Below are 19,926 nucleotides of genomic sequence, written 5' to 3'. Positions count from 1 at the left end.
CCTAAGATTGCCTAAAATTCACCTAAGATGATATTTTTGGGTAAAAATATAACTGCTTCACGGTATCACTGCTCTAAAATATAGTCTTTTTAAATGTCTGGGTAAAAAAATAAAAAAACTTTTCTCCCATTGAACACAATACATTTTATTTTGGGAAACATTTAAAGTATTTTAAAACAGTAGCTTTTGATGTAGGTCTTGTTTTGCTAGAGATATTGTTGCTCTAAAAAAAATAAAAAATAAAACAGTCGTAAAAAACACGTTAAAAAAGTGCATATACCAATAGGAACAGTATGACAGAAAATTCGGGCAATATTAAAATCTTGACCTTTCCAAACCGCAATAAAACTTGAAATTCGTTATCATCCCATGCCTAATAATAATAATAATAATAATAATAATAATAATAATAATAATAATAATAATAATAATAATAATAATAATAATAATAATAATAATAATAATTGTTTAGTGAGGTGGGCAGCTCGGTGGCGCAGTGGTTAGCACAATCGCCTCACAAGACGGTCGCTGGTTCAAGTCCCGGCAGGGTGAGTTGGCATTTCTGTGTGGAGTTTGCATGTTCTCCACGTATTCACGTGGGTTTCCTCTCATGCTCTGGTTTCCCCCACGAATCCAAAAACATTCGGTACGGGTGAATTGGACAAGCTAAATTTGTCCATAGTTTATGTGTGTGAATATGTGTGTATGGTTGTTTTCCAGTGATGGCTTGCAGCTAGTTAGTTATATTTAAAGTTCTTGTTTTTTTTTTTTCTTGATATATTAAAATAAAAAACAATAAATATGAGATTTTTTGGAGATGTTTTGATATTTTTATTACATTTCATTTACTCTTTACTTTAACAAATTTTTAATAAATTTTCATTTACTCCATAATTAAAATCATAGAAATAAAATAAAATATATATAAATAGTAATTTTCTTTTTTCTTTTGTAGAATAAAATATTGCATATAATCAATCAAATTATAGATGACTAAAAAACAGCAATTTATGAAAAGCCAAAAATCTCAAAATTAGCAGGTGCATAGGGATTTTTTTATTTTTTATTTTTTGGCCTACAGTGTCAGTGTTACCTCCGCATCAGTTTTCCTAATGTATGATCAAGAGAAAAAGAGTGGAACGAATATTCTGATCTGATCCAATAAATTAGACTCATAATAAATGATTTTCTGTGTAGAAATACATTTAAAAATGGGATAACATTAGCATATTCATGTGGTTAATAATTACAATCTCGCGCTCTTTGATTAATTGCCCGGTTGTAACAATAATTTGAATATAATTATAAAGCATTTTTCTAACACTCCGGTTGCTCTGGTCGTGTCTAGTTAAATGTATGACCATAAATTAGAATACATAAGGTTAAGCGCACCCACACACGCACACACACACAGAAAAAAGGTTTGGTATGGTGAGATATGATATGTATTTACTGCAAATTTTAAATAAATAAAACAAAACAAATGTTGTACAGAAAAAAAATTATTTACCAATAACTGATTTTTTTATAATCATATTATAATCATGATGTAAAAGGTTACACACACTTCTGTTTTTTTTTTTCTTTGTAATGAGCTTTTGCATTTTTTTTCTTCATTTATTCATGCCATCCTTTTTGTGTGAATGATATTGTTTTATGTTGTAATTGCACAAGAAAATAGGAAAAATATAGCACTACCTACTGCGCCACTACTTCACCTACAACAATATAATATAATATAATATAATATAATATAATATAATATAATATAATATAATATAATATAATATAATATAATATAATATAATATAATATGCTTATATAATATAATATATTATATAAGCATATTTATATTAAGCAATATTTATAATGCTATAATATAATATTTTATTATTTTATTTTTTTATTTTATTTTATTTTAGCAAACTAATATACAGGAGTATTTCAGAATAGAAAAAAGATCAAGCAGTTTTCAGAGTAATCAGAAAAATCTCTTTTATCCAACATATTTTGGGTAATGTGTTACATTACATTTTACCTCAAGAGGTTACAAACAAAAGAAGGACTTTCTGTAATTGCTTATGGACAGAAAGGAAAGAGAGAGAGACAGAGAGAGAAAGACAGAACACAATAGCACAGTGGGCAGGCCGAGGGTGTCAGAAATCATCTCAGATCTCTTTCTGTGACTAAACGCACACCACACACATAAACACACCTATAAGAAGCAACAAGCTTTTTATAAGCAAATTGTGAATTTTTTAAATTTTATTTATCATTGACATGTTGTAAATAACGATAAAAATCATGCACCTAAATATTAGTGATCAGACAGTGATTCTCATTGACCCAAAATGCTTTCCAACAGCAGGAGAAAACAGTGCTGAATGCAAATGTAAACACAGACAGCTTGCACAACACCATCTCATCCTTAAAGCAAAAAAAGAGTAAAAAATTGTGAAGGGTAATTAAAGATACAACCCAGGCTGCATTTGAAGAAGAGGATAACACTATTTGTGCCAAATGCAGTGTATGAGCTTGAAACATTTGATATTGATGACACACTTAGAAATAATTTACTAAATTTAATTTTAAAATATTTCCCAGAAATGGGTTGCGGCTGGAAAGGCATCCGCAGCGTAAAAACTTGCTGGATAAGTTGGCGGTTCATTCTGCTGTGGCGACCCCGGATTAATAAAGGGAATAAGCTGAAAAGAAAATGAATGAATCATTTTTTAAATAAATCTGTCCATGCGGCCTTGGTAACATTAAAAAAATAAATGTACAAAGAAGTAAGTAAGTAAGTAAGTATGCAAAGAAAAAAAAAAGAATAAATAAATAAATAAATGCATTTTTTATTACAGTTTTTTTTTTCAGTATCTGGTGGTGTGTACATTAAAATGTCTTTTTAAAATACATTTTTGTTTACTTTTCTATAATAAACAATTTTGTTACCAGGCTGGGTATATAAATATTCATTCATTCATTTTCTTATCGGCTTAGTCCCTTTACCACAGCGGAATGAACAGCCAACTTATCCAGCAAGTTTTTACGCAGCAGATGCCCTTCCAGCCGCAACCCATCTCTGGGAAACATACACACTCATACACTACGGACAATTTAGCCTACCCAATTCACCTGTACCGCATGTCTTTGGACTGTGGGGGAAACCGGAGGACCCAGAGGAATCCCACGCGAAGGCAGAGAGAACATGCAAACTCCACACAGAAACGCCAACTGAGCCGAGGTTCGAACCACTGACTCAGCAACCTTCTTGCTGTGAGGCGACAGCACTACCTACTGCGCCACTGCCTCGCCGGTATATAAATATCATCCAGTTCATAACTATAGTTTTTTTTTTTCATCTCTAGATAAAATTATGAAGATAAGTTATCAAAATAAATGGAAAAAAATCTAAATAAACATTAGGTGTTATCTCTATCTTTTAATATATTCAAGAATATAAATTGCCTAATTCTAATTTTTTAAAAGTGATATAAACATTAAGTGCTTGTTTCATGATAATGCAAGAAATTATTCTTAACGTACCTCAATGATCACAGTAAATCTCCAGGTCATGATCATCTGTCTATTGCTATGGACTGGTAATTGTTCATTAATACTGTCATATAATGCTCCCATGCTGGCAGCACAAAAAATATATTTGCATGCTTTCCTATCAGACATGCTTGCAACACCGCTGTCTAGTTCTTTAATTGATAAATAAATGATAATTTATATTAATGCTAATAAAATGGTGAAGAATGCAAAAATATGCCAAACTCCCTCCAGTGTCTTCTGAAACTGTTTTCTTGCTATGGAAGACTGTTAAGGGAAAATTAACCTTGCAAAAACAACCTAATAAAAGCAGACATGGTATCAGAAACAAACCAGAGTACAACAAATAAACAGCAGTAATTAACATAAATACTATTAATAATACATCGTACATAAAAAATTGAATTTGCATTCAGATTATGCTAATGTACCATAAGAACGTCTGTCCTAATATGGATAGTATTTGTGTAAGCCTATTAGTCAGAATTAGTACACTCATGTTTCAATGTTCCTTTTATAAAGTTTACAGAAAGCTTTTAAATCACTGACTACAAAATGGAAAATATTTTCACCACTTTCCAACTTTTGAAGATGGAGAATATATCTGTAAAATATAAGTACAGAGCAAAATAAATCCCATATATTTTAAATCTGAGAAACTTCTTCAAACTAATAAGTGTAAATACAGTAAGGTTAAACTGAGAATCCAAAATGTTATTGTTTGTTTAAAATCAAGATCACAACCCTAAAACTATTCTAAATAGACAAATTAACAAAATAAATAAATAAATAAATTACGAGAGGTTGGGACAAAATGTATTTATTTTTAATATATTTTAATGTCAATTTAATATACAGTTAAAGTCAGAATTATTAGCCCACCAATGATTTTTTTTTCTTTTTTAAATATTTCCCAAATGATGTTTAACAGAGCACAAAAAATAAAAAATAAAATTACAGTATGTCTGATAATATTTTTTTTTTTGCTTCTGGAGAAAGTCTTATTTGTTTTACTTTGGCTAGAATAAAAGCAGTTTTTATTTTTTTTAAAAGCAATTTTAAGGTCAAAATTATTAGCCCCTTTAAGTTATATTTTTACAGAACAAACCACCCCCATTTCATCCATAATGATTCACTCTCTGTATTACCTGACTGCCTGTGGTTTCAACTAGGTCCGCTACTGATGTAACAGGGGCGGGTACTTTCACTTTTCACTGCTACAGCCCCTCACCTCTGCTCGTGATCAAACCAAAGTAAGATCGGCGCGGCATTTCTTATGGCAGGTTTTCATCCTTCATACATGTTGAGTGATCGAATTGATCGACTTGTGAAGGGAACATGTCTTGACATAACCCACATACATGTGACTTAGTAAAGCGTGAAGTCCTGTATGATTTTAATCGTTGGATTAGTCTGAATGCAAATCCCCTCGTCAGGCAGTGCTGGAGCAGCGTAAGAGAGTGGACCACATCGCATCAAATGAAAAGTATTAACAAAAGAAAAATACACAACTCAAGACACTTCAATGCTTGTATACTAGCTCTGTAATGCTCGTCCACAACTACATGCATTAGGTTGAATCAGGTTAAATTAGTAGCATAATTTTAATTTATTAATAGATAATATTAACTTCAGGGTGTGTTTCACTTAACTTCAGAATGTGTCAATGCTGCTCTGTAGGTTTATTAGAGACATTCATAAATATTCCTAGAAAATCTAATAAACGTTGGAGACATACTCACTACATAAATGCGCTAAATTGCACTTCAGCAGCGTTTATTTAAGAGCGCACAAGAAGATCTGCGCGCAAGCAAAGAGATTGGCATGCTCGTATTGCATAAATGCGATCTCGACTTGTAATACTGTGCTCACGACATTTCTCCATTTGTCATTGAAATAACCATCATAGGCAGTTGGTAGATTTGTGCAAAAGGTCTGCCACCACAGCTGGAAAAAATCCTAGAGGAAACACTGATAAGGAAAATTCTGGATCTGTTTCTTCGATCTTCTTTATTTTTTTATTTTTTATGTATTATATAGTATCAGAGCGGGTATCGGTATTGGCAGATACATCGGACAAAATCGGACTTGAGGGCAAAAGAACCTGATTGGGAAATCCTTAATAAAAAGGTCACAATATATTTATTTTATTTTTTAAGTGAACTACATCTTTAGGAAAAGACTAATAATTAGGGCTGCGCAATAAATCATTTCAGCATCGATATCACAATGTGCACATCCACAGGAATCTGTCGAATCAGGAATATAGTTGAGTAAGAGTTAAAAACTCACACAATGCTGGAGTAATTGCAAAGTTGAAGCATAAAGTAACAAATGTGATAATTTACATGTGTTTTAGGCCTGTGGCTGCTCATTTCAAGCCAGTTAAAAGCATTCAGGCACAGGAAATTATTATTTAACTTGAAGAAAGTTTAATTGTATTTATGTGTAGTTTACATACAACCAAAATTATAGAGAGTTATTTATTTTATATTTAATTATTTAATATGTGTACTTGATTTGGTTTATTTTATGCAGATACGCTCTACTACATAAGCAACATATTATCATCCAAAATTGTCCTAAAAGTCTTCATTTGTTTTTCAAATAAATCTATTAAATTCATTTATTAAAATGATACTCAATATTGCACAGAACAAATATTTGCAACCTAGCGTAAAATCTAAGATATGGGATGGTGTTGATGTGGTTTTGGGTGAATGGAGGGCTGGACTGAGAGAGATACGGGTGATGATGGTGATGGAGGTGCTCTTACCGGTGATGGGGGGCTGTGCGCGGAGCAGGTAGGAGTTTGGGGAGAACTCGTCTTCGGGAGGGGGGTCCAGGATGGTATGGGATGAGCCGCTATCCAAAAGGGGCATCTGACACTCCCTGATGGAGGAGGCGGCCTGGTGCAGGGGGACGGAGGGGGGAGGAGGGGCGGGTGGCAGCAGACTGGATGAGGGCGTGGGGGGGAGGGGGCGACCTGAAGACACACACACACACACACAGTGGGAGAAGTGTGTTACTTTATGGAGTGAAACCATTGCTGGTTGATGAAATTACAACAGGGGATCACAGCTACTTTTTCAGAGTTGTGTTTATAAGTACATTACCGGTCAAAAGTTTGGGGTCAGTAGGATTATTAAAGGATTTAAAAGAAATTTTTCCTGCTCTACAAGGCTGCATTTATTTAATCAAAAATACAGTACAAAATGAGAAATTGTAAAATGTTATTGCACTATAAAATAACTTTTAAAATGTAGTTTATCATTTAATTTAATCATTTATTCCAGTGATTTGAAGATGAATTTTCAGCTTCATTATTCCAATCTTCATAGTCACATGATCCTTCAGAAATCACTGTAATATTATTATTATTATTATTATTATTAATGATCACAGTAATAAAAACAATAATGACTGGAGTAATTTTATTTGAAACTAAATACAATAAGTAATAAATAAATATTTAATAATACATATTTTATAATTTAACTACTTTGTTTTACATTTAATAAATTCCACCTTGATGAACAGAATAATTTCCTTATAAAAGGAAAAAAACTGACCCCAAACGTTTGACTGGTAGTGTAAATTATGTTTGGCTTTTATATTTTAGTTATACTGTACAAAAATTAAACTGATTAGAAACCCTTTTCATCTTCTTAAATCTAAATGATGCAAGTGGCATTTTGCAATAGTTTTGTATGAGTGTATCAGTTGCTGTAAAAATGTTACAAACTGGAAAAACAGACAGAATCATAGAAACTAGTAAAAATAAAAAGGAATTTAGTGTTTAAACTGAAATGTCATGACATTTCAAATTTGATAAATTTAGAATACTGATATGAATATTAAGCTATAAAAACTTTCCTAGAAAATATCTTTTATTATTATTATTATTATTATTATTTATTTTTATATCTTTTTTAAAAACTGTGTACATTTCATGGATGGTAAATTAACCATTAAAACAGAATGTAAAAAAAACATTTTGAAATAAATAAATTAATTTCAGAAATATTATTATGGATAAAAATGTATGAATAAAATTAATAAAATAAATGAAGTCACTGATGCTTGAAGCAATGTTACACTAATCCAAATAAATAAAAACAAGTACACAACACAGCAAATAAAGAAAAAAATAAAATAAAATTGGGTCCTTGATGGATGCAGTTGGTTTGCAATATTTAAGTAAATAATAATAATAATAATAATAATAATAATAATAATAATAATAATAACATTAAACTAGCATTTTCCTTGCTTGACATTAAGTAAACTTTAAAATACAAAAGATTAAATAAAATAAATTATTTAAAAACTAGAAAAAAATATTAGAACTTAATATAATAAAATAACAGAAACTAAATTTACATTAAAATGTATATACAAACAATAATAAATCATTCTAATTTATATTTACAGTGCTTAAATCCATCATTTTAATAGGAAGCTATCAAATATTATATTTGTGCATATACATAAGATTAGTCAGTACTGAAGCCAAATCTGGAGCTTATCTAACAAAATAACTTAAGATAACGCTCCAAAAACTAGTACACCCAAATTTATATGTTAAAGAAAATTATTAAATGCAATTTAAAAAAGAGGAAAAATCAAGAGAAGCAAAAAAATTGAAAAAGTTTGTTGAAATTTTGTGGGTTTTAATATTTTTGCAACTTTTTGCTTGAATTTTAATGCCTTTCAATTTCTAAATATGTTTGGTAACTAAAATATTATTTTAATAAACATATTTGTTCAATAAATCTGTTTTGTTTAAATGCACCAAAATAAATTGCCTATATTCACTGAGAAATTGATGAAAATATATGTTTTTCAAAATGGGCTGTACTATATTATGCTAAACACTGTAAATAATTTAAAAAGTAAATACTAAATAAAAGCTATAAAAGGACTTGCAATTCTAGGAAAGTAATAAAAAACAAAAGTATGCAACATTTTAACAAGATTAGTATTGTAACTTCAGTTGTTAAAAAAACATTTTTCTATTGTCTCCAATTCAATTATGTATTTTATTTAGTAATAAAGCGGATATGAGAACTAATGAGCAGGAGTGCATGTGCAGCTGCAGCATAAAACCCAAAAGGAGTGATTTTAACAACAGACGGCGACAGCCTGCGTTTGTCACCAGAGACACTTTCTGTTTGTGCTCTGGATTTTCAATCTCTGCACAAAGTAAACTCTGACATGAGTTCGACAGGCACACAAAAGAAAACAGAAATGAGAACTCACAAATGGAGCATTGAAATACAAGGTATTGATACATCAAAACCAGAAGCTTGTCGAATAAATACCACGTTGAAAAGAGAGAAATGTGAAGCTTTGAGACGCTCTGAAAAACCTTCAACTCTAAAAACACGTCTGAAAGGAGGTCAGCTTTGATGTGCCTTTTAAATGAATGAATAGAGTACGTACAAATACACAGAATATACGGACACTCTGTGTGCAACGATGTGCGATATATGAAACAAAAAAACTAAATCTGTAATAAGTGAATCATATCACATTGTGTATTCAGTGTTCAAAAGCTTATAGGAGGTTTACAGAAGAAAGAAAAATACATTTGCAATCAGAATCATTAAAGCCTCTGAATTATTAGCCCCCGTCTTAATTTTTTCCCAATTTCTGTTTAACGGAGAGAAGATTTTCATTTCTAAACATAATAGTTTTAATAACTAATTTCTAATAAGTGATTTATTTTATCTTTGCCATGATGACAGTAAATAATATTTCACTAGATATTTTTATGACACTTCTACACAGCTTAAAGTGACATTTAAAGGCTTAACTAGGTTAATTAGGTTAACTAGGCAGGTTAGGGTAATTAGACAAGTTATTGTATAATGATGGTTTGTTCTGTAGACTATCAAAAAATATATAGCTTAAAGGGGCTAATCATTTTGACTTTAAAATGGTTTTTAAAAAAATAATAACTGCTTTTATTCTAGCCAAAATAAAACAAATAAGACTTTCACCAGAAGAAAAAAAATATTATCAGAGATACGGTGAAGATGTCCTTACTCTGTTAAACATAATTTGTGAAATATTTTAAAAAGAATAATTAAAAGAGGTTAAATGATTCTGAATGTAACTGTAGAAAATAAGCTTTATTTAAACAAGTGATGATAAGGACAAAGTAGATATGATTAAAGAGAAATGTAAATAATTTAAGAATTTATGTTAATGGTAAAGTTAATAATTAGGTTAACAGTTGGGCATGTTACATTTTGATGTTCAGATGAAATTTGCAAAAGCTTCAAATAAAAAAAAATAAACTGAAAAAAGTAAAAATATCAACTAATAGATATAGAATAGCTGAATATACCCCTTTTTGAAAATGAACATTTTTTATAAATTTCTCTGTGCATATAGGTCATATGCTTAAAACAGATTTATTAATATATATATATATATATATATATATATATATATATATATATATATATATATATATATATATATATATATATATATATATATATATATATATATATATATATATATATTTATTAAAATAATATTTCACTCACCAAACCTCTTTAGAAATAAAAAGATAATACATTAAAGTTTTTTTTTTATTTATATTGGGCAAATTCCATATTCTATAATTCTATATTCTAAATATAGCTAAATAAATTACAAACTACAAAATTTAAATGTATATATACATATATATGTATGTATAGCATTCTATTAATTTATTAATTTAAAAGATAGATTTGTGAGTGGTGTGTTTATTAAAATTATTCTGACCTGTGCTAACAATCATACAATGATAAAAATAATAAGTGATCTGATCACATTATCATTATTTGGACTTTTTAAATGATTAAAAACTACAACTGGATAAGCTGAGAGTTTAGATTTAGTAAAACAATTGAAAATGACAAGTAATCAGTATATTAAAATAGAGGGTTTTAATATGTTATCAAATGATTCTTGATTGTAAATATATCTGACAAAATGCTTTATTAATTGCTGTTGATTTCTGTAAAGATATTAGTAGCTTTTTCTGTAAATATGCAAGATTATAGTGTTATACATTTTTCTGAAAAGAAATTAAAATTAAGCAAGACGTTCTAATGTACATGGGAAGAGAAAGCTATATTACACGCTTAATACATTTTTTAGACTATGTTATTTTTAAATCCTTAAAAACCACTTTTAATATTTGACCCAAATGCATCTAATTATAGTTTTAATTATTCATACATACATTTTCTTCCTCTTTTCCGGAGCCGGGTCGCAGGGCCAGCAGGAGCAGGTTTTAAATAATTTCAATTCTGTTTATCGATACCAGAACAGCCCATAACAAACAGCAATCTGAATCGATCAATCAAATAATTCATGTAAACAAGTTTAAACACAAGGTTACACTGTTTTTACAAGATCATTTTGAATCAGAGACACTATTTTTATGCTGTAAGAACAATTTATGTAGGTTTATTTTATATTTGGTCTTTATCTACTTACAGCACAAGCACATTTAAAATTATACTTTAATTATTTTGTTTATGTTCATGAGACAGTTTTAGTAATATGAATCAAAAATATATATTACACCTGTAAATTTATGTGGGTATTATTATTTTTTTTATATAACAGCAATGCAAAAACCTATAAGCACACAATAAGTGCATCAAACAATTATTTTGACGTCGCAACACAGCAATTAAACACATTGAATATCAATTGAGGCCATTCATTTTTCACTGGCATTTGCCGGTGAACTGAAAAATAATCATTCATTGGATTTGCTAATTGTTTTTAAGGTAAGTGGTGGCAAACAATTTATAAGGACTCAATTTAAACAAACAAATTAAATTTAGTAATGCTTAGCTTAATTTGTTTGATAAAATTCAGCCCATATAAATTGTTTGCAACCACTTAACTTAAAAGCAATTAGTAAATCCTATGAATCATTTTTTACAGTGTGAAGTCAGTGTGAATGTACAGTATTATGTGTGATATACACATAATACTCAACTAAAAATGATCTGAAATATGGTAAATATATTACATTATGCATTTGCTCTTCTAAAATAAATGATGTAAGTCCTTTTGTGTATATTTTAATGAATTAATAACGTCCTGACAACAAATGGATAAAGCTAGGTACAAAGCAACATAAGTACAATGCAAAAACCTTTAAGCACACAATAAGCGCATCAAAAAAATACTTAAACATTGCCACACCATCTAAAAAGATTTAATATGTTTAATTTTCCATCGCCAGCGGAATCAGTATGAATATACAGCATTATGAGTCTTCAAGCTAAAATATACCTGTTTTTTTTTCTCAAAATAACACAATAAAGAAGAAAGCGCTTCAGATACGTGATCAAGCCATTAAGCGCATGCTGGGTTTGTGATTGGGAGCGAGACCAGCTGATATATTGTGGACGTTTGAGCGCCCCATGCCATCCGCACCCGTGTGCAGTCAAAAGAGCAGCAGTGCCCGACTGGAGCTGTGTGCCATCGGCCTCTGCGTCTCACATCTACTAATTCAATCAATTCCCCTCTCTCTGTGTCTGTGACAGCATCCAGACACACACACACACACACACACACACACACACACACACACACACATACTGTATGCACTGGGTTTCCATTTTTTATGGAGCATTCCTTAAACATTTTCTTATACTGTACAAACTGTATGTTCAGTCCCTGAAGCCAAAACACAAGCCTTGCAGAAAACTCTTACTATATTTTTGGAGACCCTTCCATAACCACACACACACACACACACACACACACACACACACACACACACACACACACACACACACACACACACACACACACACACACACACACACACACACACACACACACGCACGCACGCACACACACTTTCCAAAGTCATAACGCTTTTTTGTACTGACATAATCAAGTTTTCTATTCCCTAAGCCAAAGGATTTTATACTGCAATCTCGGGACGCCCCATGGAGCTGCAATGGATTGCTAGGGGGTCTATGAAAAAAGCAGCAGAAACAAAAGTAAAAATAATAATAATATTAAATGTAAAAACGTCAATATAATTAGGGCTACACAATATAATATATCAGCATCTATATAGCAATTTAGTCACATGGCAGGATATGCAATGCTGACTTTGATTATAATTTCTCTTTGCTTGTGTTTTTGAAGTCTGTGACTGTCTGAGGATTTAAAAAGCATTCAGGCATGAGAAATTTTACAGTTTGTAACTTTTAATGATGGTTAATTTTATTGAATTATTTATAAAATGAAGACAGTATTATTTTACATTTAATTGTTCATTTACTGTATCTGAATACTGGTAGACTTCAGAAAACATTAAAACACTGTTTATTTCATTTGTGTCTTTCTTTATTGTGTTTATCTGTGCATGTCAATCGTTTATTTTATTTCATGCATGATTAACTCTCCTACAGAATCATCCCAATCAGTCTAAATTGATACATTCTTTCCAAATAGAGATATTCAAGTCATCTGGCAAAATTGTATTCACAACACAATACAGTGCTCAGCATAAATAAGTACACCCCCAACAAATCTCTCATTTAAATCTCTCATCAAAATTGATATTTTCGATAGGATGCTTTATGATAATATATTTGTGCATATATATTAGTTAGTCAGTATTGAAACCAAATCTAAAGCTAATCCAACAAAATAACTTACAATAATGGTTCAAAAATTAGTAGCCCAAATTTATATGTTAGAGAAAAATATGAAATAAAATGTTCAAAAACAGGAAAAATCAAGAGAAGCAAAAAAATATATACACAAAATTTTGTTGAAATGCTGTAGTTTGTATGTTTTTGCAATATTTAGCATGACTTTAAAAGTACTATTGTTTTGTGACTAAAATATTATTTGAATAAATATTATAATTGTAATTATTAGTTTTGTTAAAATGCACAAATATCTAATACCATATTCACTAAAAAATGTATAAAATATTAATTTTCAAAATGGGGTGTACTCATTTATGCTGAGTGCTGTATACATTGCAGAAAAAAAAAATAATATCGCAATGGTTGCTCTTTGCAATATTGTGCAACCCTAATTATAATACCCAGTAAAACATTGTGAGACAAATAAATATATACTTACTGTATGTGTAAAATAAATCATTTAAAAATTTGAATTTAAAATACTATACTATATGTAAATTAATTAATTCAAAAACATAGATATTTATCAATATTCAAGTCATTACATCATCCAAAATCAATTGATAATATAAACAAATAAATAAAATTAGATTAAAAAAATAAATGAATAAGTGACATGAAAGCATTCTTTACCATGTTAATAGCATTTTTAAAGAAACAAAAGCAGTGAAAAAGCAAAAGCAAGAGTGAGCATTGTAATAAATCACACTCGACAATGATTCCTGATGAAAATGTTTGCGCTCGCATAAACACGGGTCTAGTCCTACTGAGATTCAGATTTCACATCCTTCTTCAGATGAGTGCACAAGAAAGAGAAAATCCGCACTGACACTTTATTGTCCACCATCAAAGGTGGCAAAACGGGAGAGAACGCAGTCAGACTGGAGGAAAAAGAGTGACAAATCACACCGTAACAAGCGCAATTTATCACTCAGCACACTCGCCCTTTCTCCTTTATCTGCCGTGTACACAGAGCAGACACCTGTGGCACACACACACATTTGCACGTGGTGTCTTTCACTGTCCTCTGCGAGTGTATGGCTATGTACACTACATGACTGAAACCCATGTCAGAAACTTAAAATAGCTATACAATTGTAATACAACATTTTCAGCTTATTTATAATTGTTAAATAAAACTGATTGTAACGGCATTAGTTAGAAAAAGGCCCACACGGAATCTGCGTGCTCAGAAATCTGCAGATTTCCGCAGATTTTTAGCCCTTCATTGAGTCTGTTCATTTAATTGTGTAAATGTGTGTAAATTTATATTTAATTAGTTTTTAATCTAATTTCAGTAATAATATTGGCTAATATGAAAGTGTTCACTTGTTCACGACACAGTTTGTAAAGTAATGTTTTCTGTCTTTTAGTACATAGATTAGACTTGATCTGTTTTCCAAATAAGTGGATCTAGGTGGATTTACATTCAATAAAAATTTAAAAGGTATTATTTTTTTATCCATATAATACGTTTTTATCTACGATACTGCCAATATAATTCTGCATAAATCCACAGATTTTTACAAAATTCTCCACAGATATAGAAAAAAATGTCTGCAGCTTCTATCTGGCCCAAGTTATAAACAACCACACTGTGATGAAAGAAAAACAAAAATATGTAACACTTAAGTTATCAGCAATCCTTTAAATGTAACCTGTATTTAAATCAGAATGAGATATACCAATATAAAAAAAATGGTCACACTTTACAATAAGGTTCATTAGTTAATGTTAATTAATGCATTTACTAACATAAACAAACAATGAACAATACATCTACTACTGTATTTGTTCATGTTAGTCAATGTTAGTTAATCAAAATACAGTAGTTCATTGTTAGTTCATGTTAACTCATGGTGCATTACTAACCAATAATTAACTAACATAATTAACTAATGTTAACAAGCATTGACTTGGATGTTAATAATGCATTAGTAAATGTTAAATTATATTAATAAATGTTGTACATGTGTTGTTCATTATTAGTTCATGTTAGTAAATGCATTAACTAATGAACCTTATTGTAAAGTGTTACCAAAAAAATATAGAAAATCTGAATATAGAAATAATAAATCAAATACAAATTATAATGTTATTGATTATAAACAGCTTATGTTTAGCGTATAAACATCAAGCCAAAGTTAAACAAGCCAAACAAACATTTTATTAACAGTATAGCTACCAAATGTTATATGGTCACCATTTTTATGGAAATAAACTTCACTCAGGTGCCAGTTTCACCTAAATATTCATCATTTAGCAGTGTTTGTCGAAGGGCACAGATTGTACAAAATACCATTTAAGTTGCGCAGTATAACTCTGTACGTTTGTTTGACAGTAGGCTGCAAATGTCAGTTTAACAATCATATATGCAGTATTCTGTGTATACAAGATGCTATGGTGCAACCACATATTTTGTCATTAGAACACCTGAGCCAAAGAATTTCAAACTGCAATCTCGGGACCCCCTATGGGGCTGCAATGGAATGCTAGGGGGTTCATGAAAAAAGCAGGAAAAACAAAAGTAAAAAATAATAATAAATGTAAAACGTGAATTTAATTAGGGCTGCTCAATATTTTGTCATAAGAACACAGAAACAACTTAAAATACAACTTAACATGTTTTTGACCACATAAACGTAAGACATCATTCAAAACTGTAACAAGGTCAATTTTATTTGTTTACTCACGATAAAAATCTAAATATTTTGTCATTTTAAAAAATGCATAAAAGATGCTTCTGCCAAGTACGATGTGATCCTGGATTAACATTTACGTTGACCCTGGAACATTGTAATCCATACCTATTCCCTACTCCTAAACTCACCCATAACTGTATATTATTCCCAAAATCAGAGGGGAATAGTTGAATAATAATCATGAAGACGTGCATAAACCTATCCATAAGCCCAAACTTAACATAAATAGTAACTTTATCCCTTAATTCTCATTGGCTGATTGGAAAGTTGTTCCAGGGCCAACATAGATGTTAATCCAGGAACATGTCCTACTTGGTGATATAGGTTGCCGCACTTTCTACAGTCTTAGTTTCTTTAAAACTGAGCATGTATCACAAAAATGAAAGGATGTGTTGAGGTATAAAGAAACAGGGTCAGGGTGTGTGTGTGTGTGTGTGTGTGTGTGTGTGGGGGGGGGGGGGGGGGGTTTCAGGGTACAAAATGACCAAGAGAAGTCAATCGTGGATTAAACGCATTTTCAATAATCTGTTTTTGTTTGTCTAAACTGAAATCTGCAACATTTTCTCTTAGTTTTAAGTGTCGAAAAAACACCAGATTAGTGTGAATGCCAGGTGCAAATGAAGTAAAAGTCGTGCATTTTAAAATAAATCTGTTTAATAAAAATGCTGTACAGTAGCTTAAAGGTATAGTTTCCTCAAAAAAAAAAATTATTTACCTGTTTGAGTTACTTTCTTCTGATGAACACAAGATAAGGTATTTAAAGAAAGTTGAAAACCTGTAATCATTGACTTCTACAGTACACTCAAAAATTATTTTTGCTGCTTGTTCAAACTACTTATTCACTACTTATATTCTTGAGGTTTTTTAGAGCAACTTAAAAGTTTTATGTTCAATCCACTTAAATTTATAAAAACTATTAATTTAAATTAATCGATTTGTATTGAGACAGCATGAAAGAATGGCGTGAAACCCAGCATTTTTTACAGAGTACAAAAACAAACAAATACTATCCATGTCAGTGATTACAGGTTTTCAGCTTTTTCAAAATATCTTCTTTTGTGTTCAACAGAATATAAACTCAAACAGGTACAGAAAGTGTGAAGCATGAGTAAATCATGACGGAATTTCTAATTTAAGGTGAACTATCCCTTTAAGCTAATGATGTCTTAAAAAATGTTGCAAACAATTTATGTGTTGAATTTAAACAAACAAATTAAATTAAGTACTGTTCAACTTAATTTGTTCCTTTAAATTCAGCCTAAATAAATTGTTTACAACAACTTAACTTAAAAACAAATTTGTAAATCCAAGGATTTTTCAGTGTAGCAGGTTTAATCTGCTCTGTCAGCTTTGTTCAGGGACAGATTTTCTTAGACTCGTTCTCCTGATGCTTTTCCTCCACTAAACTCTCTCTCTATCTTTTGTATTCCCACTTGATCTGCTGCATCTGCGTTCACAATGGGCTGGTCAGTGACATTTGTGAAGATTTATCATATCAGTGTCTAACACAGCAAACAAAGGCTAAGGAGAGCCGTGGACACAGAGGGGGGCAGAAAGAGAGTGCCGAACACAAAAAAATGGGGCAAATCATAAGTCACGCATCATCTGAGCGACACAAATTCAAGACCGCCGCACAGTACAGATGGTATTGGCAAAATAACCTTGCAGAACATAATCAAAGCTTTCAAACTTCCAAGAATAACTACAACAATCCATTCATATCGACTGCAATTTGATGAAACACAATGTTGCGCTCTTGTTTGTAAGGTTAAGCAAAGTAAACTCAACAATCCCAACTACTGATCAGCTTGTGTTTATGTGGTGTAATATGATGTAATCAGTCATATTTTACTATTCAATTATTCATCAGCAGCACAAATGTATGATAATCATAACAGGTCTATTTAGGGCTGGGCGATTTTGCCCAAAATCTAAATTTTGAATAATTGAACATTTTAACTCAATTACGATTAATAAGTTGGCGGTTCATCACACTGTGGCGACCCCAGATTAATAAAGGGAATAAGTAGAAAAGAAAATGAAGGAATGAAGATTTGGTGAAATTGTAATATTGGATGCTTGTCTGTAGAACACACCCCAAAAAATGCTTGCAGTTCGGTCAAACTACTATTTAAATTCAGCTGAATTCTAATGCAGGACGGTGGCTCAGTGGTTAGCACTATTGCCTCAAAGCAAGAAGGACACTAGCTTGAGTCCTGGCTGGGTCAGTTGTTGTTTTTTGTGTGAAGCTTGCATGTTCTCTCCGTGTTCACTTGGGTTTCTTGCGGGTGCACCGGTTTCCCCCACAGTCCAAAGACATGCGCTATTTGTGGATTGGGTAAAGCTAAATTAGCTGTAGTGTATAAATGTGTGTGAATGTGAGAGTGTATGCGTATTTCCCAGTACTGGGTTGTGGCTGGAAGGGCAGTTGGAAGTTGGCGGTTCATTCCACTGTGCCGACCCCAATAAATTAAGGACTAAGCTGAACGAAAGTGAATGAATGAATGAATGAACAACTCTTAATGTTTTTTTTGGGGCCAACATAATTGTTTTATTCTCAATCCTCTTTAATAAGCACAAACTAATAAGTTAACTTAATTCCTTTATGTTGTCAAAACACAAACACAAAAAAAAGTTAATTTAGAAGAAAAAAAAAACAGCTTGAGATCTCTCTGAAGAAAATAACTGTGAAATTAACAGTAGGGCCACAATATTTTGCTTTAATATTTTGGTAGCAGTGGTGCTTTAAAGAGAATTTGGAGACTGAACTTCTTGATGAGCGTTTTAGCCTGCTGTGCTTTAGAGCAGGACTCTCAGCATGGCAAAATCCTACTCTCTCTCAATTCATTTAACTTTAAAGCTCTGCGGCTACTGCTATCCCACCAAACCGTAACCAACTCTTATTTTGATAATGGATTTTTCTTACGCTTAAAGTGAAAATGTTTTGTAATTTTGTTAATATATGAATGCTGGCTAACCCAAGAGTTGCTCAGTTTAAGAATCTATTAACCACCTAAGAGGACAGAAAGTAAATCTCCAGACCCCTTGTCTAATCCTGCCGCGAGGCTCAAAACACACACACTGACACACACATCGCTTACATATTAACACAGAGCTCCAAAGGCCTATGAGTTGCTTTACACCGTGTCCTAAACATGATGTGATGTGACACCGCAACATGCACTAAAAGGTTGTTTTTGAACAAACCAGACATGACGCAACATGCGATAAAAGGTTTCTTTTCCATGCGAACCAGAGTTTTTGTGCTAATCAGCCACAACTGCGACTTGCAACATGCAACAGAGGATTCAGAAACGCTTTCTATTTGTGTATCGTCATAGCTGGAACAGCAGCAAACAGGAACAAACTGAAACTGATTATGTTCTTTATTCATACTGAAAGCAACAATGGAAAATTTATTTCAGACCTAAAGAAAAGTGCAAACGTTTGCCAAGAAGCAGTGCTCAGCATATATGAATACACCCCTCACAAATTTCTTATTTAAATGAATATTTTCTAGACAAAGCTTTAAGATATTATATTTATGCATATAAATATATACATTAATTTAGCCAGATCTGGGGCTAATCTAACAAAATACATTATGATTATGGTTCAAAAATTGGTAGCCCAAATGTATACGTTAGGGAGAAATATGAAATTAAAAAGTAAAAAAGTGCAAAAATTCAGAAAAACATATAAAATATATAAAATTTTGTTGACATTTCGTAGTTTGTAATTTATTATTGCAATATTTTGCATGAATTTAAATGTACGTATTAGCGCAATTCCATGCAAATGTAAACCTTGCCATGAAAAACAATTGGTTTTCACCAAAATATCTAATTTTTTTGCGTAAGCAAGCATTTTACTGTGCTTTATAAATACTCAAAAATGTCTTTGTTAATGTTTTCAAACTATTATATTTACTATTATATTTAATTTACCAAAGTCACACGTGTCAATTTCAC

The 19,926-nt window shown here is 31.2% G+C and overlaps 1 protein-coding gene across 14 annotated transcripts in view; it reads right to left on the bottom strand.

The window, feature by feature from the left end:
* tenm2b (teneurin transmembrane protein 2b) overlaps positions 1-19,926 on the bottom strand; it is a 576,016-nt gene that overhangs the window by 182,384 nt on the left and 373,706 nt on the right. For 6 of the 14 annotated variants that reach the window (XM_068216114.2, XM_068216116.2, XM_068216115.2 and 3 more), the window contains one exon: positions 6,332-6,541. The exons of the other annotated variants lie outside the window; for them this stretch is intronic. In XM_068216114.2, coding sequence (XP_068072215.2) covers positions 6,332-6,541 — 210 coding nt within the window. The remainder of the gene's footprint in view (positions 1-6,331; positions 6,542-19,926) is intronic. 14 annotated transcript variants of the gene reach the window in all.

Source organism: Danio rerio, chromosome 21 (genome assembly GCF_049306965.1).
Source record: "Danio rerio strain Tuebingen ecotype United States chromosome 21, GRCz12tu, whole genome shotgun sequence".
NCBI lineage: Eukaryota > Metazoa > Chordata > Actinopteri > Cypriniformes > Danionidae > Danio > Danio rerio.
This window is presented reverse-complemented; position numbering and strand designations above follow the sequence as displayed.